This window comes from Cyprinodon variegatus, unplaced genomic scaffold (genome assembly GCF_000732505.1).
Source record: "Cyprinodon variegatus isolate N-32 unplaced genomic scaffold, C_variegatus-1.0 Scaffold1295, whole genome shotgun sequence".
In the NCBI taxonomy this organism is placed as follows: domain Eukaryota; kingdom Metazoa; phylum Chordata; class Actinopteri; order Cyprinodontiformes; family Cyprinodontidae; genus Cyprinodon; species Cyprinodon variegatus.
In genome coordinates this window covers 56,300-58,969 of record NW_015151748.1, presented here as the reverse complement: position 1 = coordinate 58,969, position 2,670 = coordinate 56,300, and the positions used below count along the sequence as shown (strand labels likewise).

General features: G+C 46.3%; 2 protein-coding genes across 4 annotated transcripts in view; both read left to right on the top strand.

The window, feature by feature from the left end:
• The window catches only part of LOC107102674 (protein OSCP1-like), a 6,140-nt gene extending 4,528 nt beyond the window's left edge, over positions 1 to 1,612 (top strand). For both annotated transcript variants that reach the window (XM_015402068.1, XM_015402067.1), the window contains 4 exons: positions 372 to 642; positions 866 to 1,005; positions 1,082 to 1,139; positions 1,391 to 1,612. In XM_015402068.1, coding sequence (XP_015257554.1) covers positions 372 to 561 — 190 coding nt within the window. In that variant the 3' untranslated portion in view covers positions 562 to 642; positions 866 to 1,005; positions 1,082 to 1,139; positions 1,391 to 1,612. The remainder of the gene's footprint in view (positions 1 to 371; positions 643 to 865; positions 1,006 to 1,081; positions 1,140 to 1,390) is intronic.
• A 459-nt stretch (positions 1,613 to 2,071) lies between these two features.
• Positions 2,072 to 2,670, top strand: part of lsm10 (LSM10, U7 small nuclear RNA associated) — a 2,261-nt gene continuing 1,662 nt past the window's right edge. Inside the window, exon 1 of one of the 2 annotated variants that reach the window (XM_015402064.1) lies at positions 2,072 to 2,216. The gene's annotated coding sequence lies outside the window, so the exon portion shown is untranslated. Of the gene's footprint in view, positions 2,217 to 2,236; positions 2,359 to 2,670 lie in introns of those variants that run through there. The other variant, XM_015402065.1, reaches the window with a different exon arrangement.

Here is a 2,670-nt window from a genome sequence, read left to right as displayed (position 1 = left end):
GTTGCTAACTGGTTAGCAAGATGTTTTCGACAAACCAGCCACGACCAAACTTGCTAGCGATCCAACGCAGCAATCCTGCCCCCTTGATAATCGACCAATCACATTCACTTTATTCACTCGTGTAAAGTCGGGAACCACTGGGAGAATATGGAAATACAATGGTTGGAACAGCCGCTTTCCTACGACTTTAAAGGAAAGATATTCTGGAAAGACAAACTAGACAAAGTGTCCCCTGAAGGTCCTCCTGGGAGGGAATAGGAACAGGTCTGTGGCTTAGAGGCCTTCTGAGGAAGATTTAGTTGGTTTCCAATTGATCCTTCCTTCGTTCCTCCGATTTAAGAAGGGATCCATGATCTGTTGTTTGTTTCCAGGAAGTTTGACCTCCGAGGCAGAGAGGTGAGTCAGAGGGAGTTTCCGCCTGGAGGGAGCTACAGCAGTCCGGTTGGACCGGGGTCGTTTGACCTGAACGGAGACAGAGTCCTCAGACTGGGCAGGAACCTGTACGGACCCAGAGTTGCCACCATAGTGCAGCTGTCAGCGTGCTCTGGGCCACCCGGCTGAGTTCTCTGTTTGCTGTCTGATTAAAGGTACAGAGCGGAGCACCCAGAGGAGACGCAGACATCAAAGACACCTGATGTTCAGGTAACAGCTGCTGATCCAAGCCTGAGTCCGGTTTCAATGGATCCAAAATGTTTTGGTTTAAACTGTTGGTTGTTTAGTGTTTTTAATCTCCTGTGTCTAGAAAAGGTTCTGCTTATCTGTGTGTGAACGCTTCTGATTCATGGATCCCAAACCCAGCAGCATGTCAGGCCCCCATCATGAGGTCCAGTCCCTGCCTAACCTCTGTGCTCCCGTCTCGCTGCAGCCGGAGAGCACCCCCAACCCGCTGGCGAAAGAAGAGCTCAACCTGCTGGCCCGGCTCATGGGCAGCATGAAGGCCGAGAACCTTCCCTCAGAAGAACCCTGCTTCCGGATCAACCTGTTCCCCGCGGACCAGGAGGAGGCGTGAGTTCTGAACTCCTTAGCTTTACCCTATAGATCCGTTCCTGTCTCATGGCTGTTCTGTCCTGTGGACCAACAGAGCTTCAGGCAGAGAGCAGGAGTCCATGGTTCCAGTCGTCACCATCCAGGCTGTGCAGGTAGGTCCTCTCCACTCCGCTGATATCTGACCTACTGTTTATGAAACCACTTAGACCAGATTCAACCAGGGATTTATCGTTGATGAATAAAGTAAATTATAAATATGAAAAATAGATAAAAAGATTAAAATATTTACACAAATAAAAATAAAATCCCAGGGGTCAGAGTTTAGGGAGGAAATCGGTCCAGATCTAAATGTAAATGCTCCTAAATCATCTGAACTATGAAAGGTTTGTTCTGTTTCTCTCAGTGATCATGAAGTCCAGGTGAACTCCTGCTGTTCTTCACTGAAGCTGCTGCTGTTTGAGCTTCTGTCTTCTGTCTGATCCAGGATGGACCCACGGCTTCGGTTCTGGCTCAGATCGTTGGACAGTTTACAGATGAAGAGGCGGAGCTGGAAAAGTCCAGCAGCAGTAAAGGAGACGACCTTCTGGCCATGATGGATGACCTCTGACCTCAGACGGCTTCATTTCACCCATCCCATCTGTGCAGCCTCATTTCCTCAGCAATACATCTAAAACATGGAAATTAAAAGATTAAATCCACTATGAGTCGTTTATACTGGCTATTCAGACACATCAACAATTTCAAAAGAATTTAAATGGGGGAAAAAACAAGAAAAACAATTGAAAAAAAAAAAAATTCCAGATTGTATTACTAGCTGTAGTTCTGCTTTCCACCAGTAGATGGAGACATGTTCACCTGAAGCTTCATGAACTGCTATTAATCAGCTGCTGTTCGCTCAGACAGCAGGATGAGGAATTCTGGGATTCAGAAAATAAAGGATCAGGTGGGAATGATTCCTGGATCAGAGCAGAAGCGAACAGCCGAACTTTAAAGCTGCTTCCGCTCATTTCATCACATTTAAGGAGAAACATAATTTTAACGAGGCTGCGCCGGAGTTTTCTACCAGCAGGTGGCGGTAATTCACCTTCTGGGCGAGACAAGGAGGCGGATATGGCGTCATGACGTTCTGCGTCTGACCGGTGCCGGTAGGAGGAGAAGAAGAGAGACAGAAGGCGGCGCGTGGCGGGCTGAGTTTGACGGAGGAGAAACGCAGCAAAGAAAGGAGGGCGGTAAGGTTTGATCTGATCCCATAAACTGCTGATGACTGTAGAAACATGACGAATGAGACGGAATATATGACGTCACGGATAAAAAGGGACAGGAAGTGAGGCAAGAGCAGAAATTAGCAAAAGGACAAAAACAAACGAGCGGGTGAGTTTAATGGAGAAGGAGGAACATAGAAGCAGAATTTAAGCCTGATAAAACTGATGAAAGCGATAGAGGAAGAAAGGAGGAAAATCAGAAGATAATTAAAATGAAAACCTTGATGGGAGAAAGATTCCAGGATCTTTAGCGAAGCTGAGGAGTAACTTCAGGAAATTATGCGAAAAAATAAATAAAAGGAGGGAAAATAATAGATGCCAGCAGGATTAAAAGAGAGATAAACTGAAAGAGAAAATGGCAGTGATGCAACAATTTAAAAACATTAGGCATGAAGTGGAGAGATGACGTCACTAAACCCCT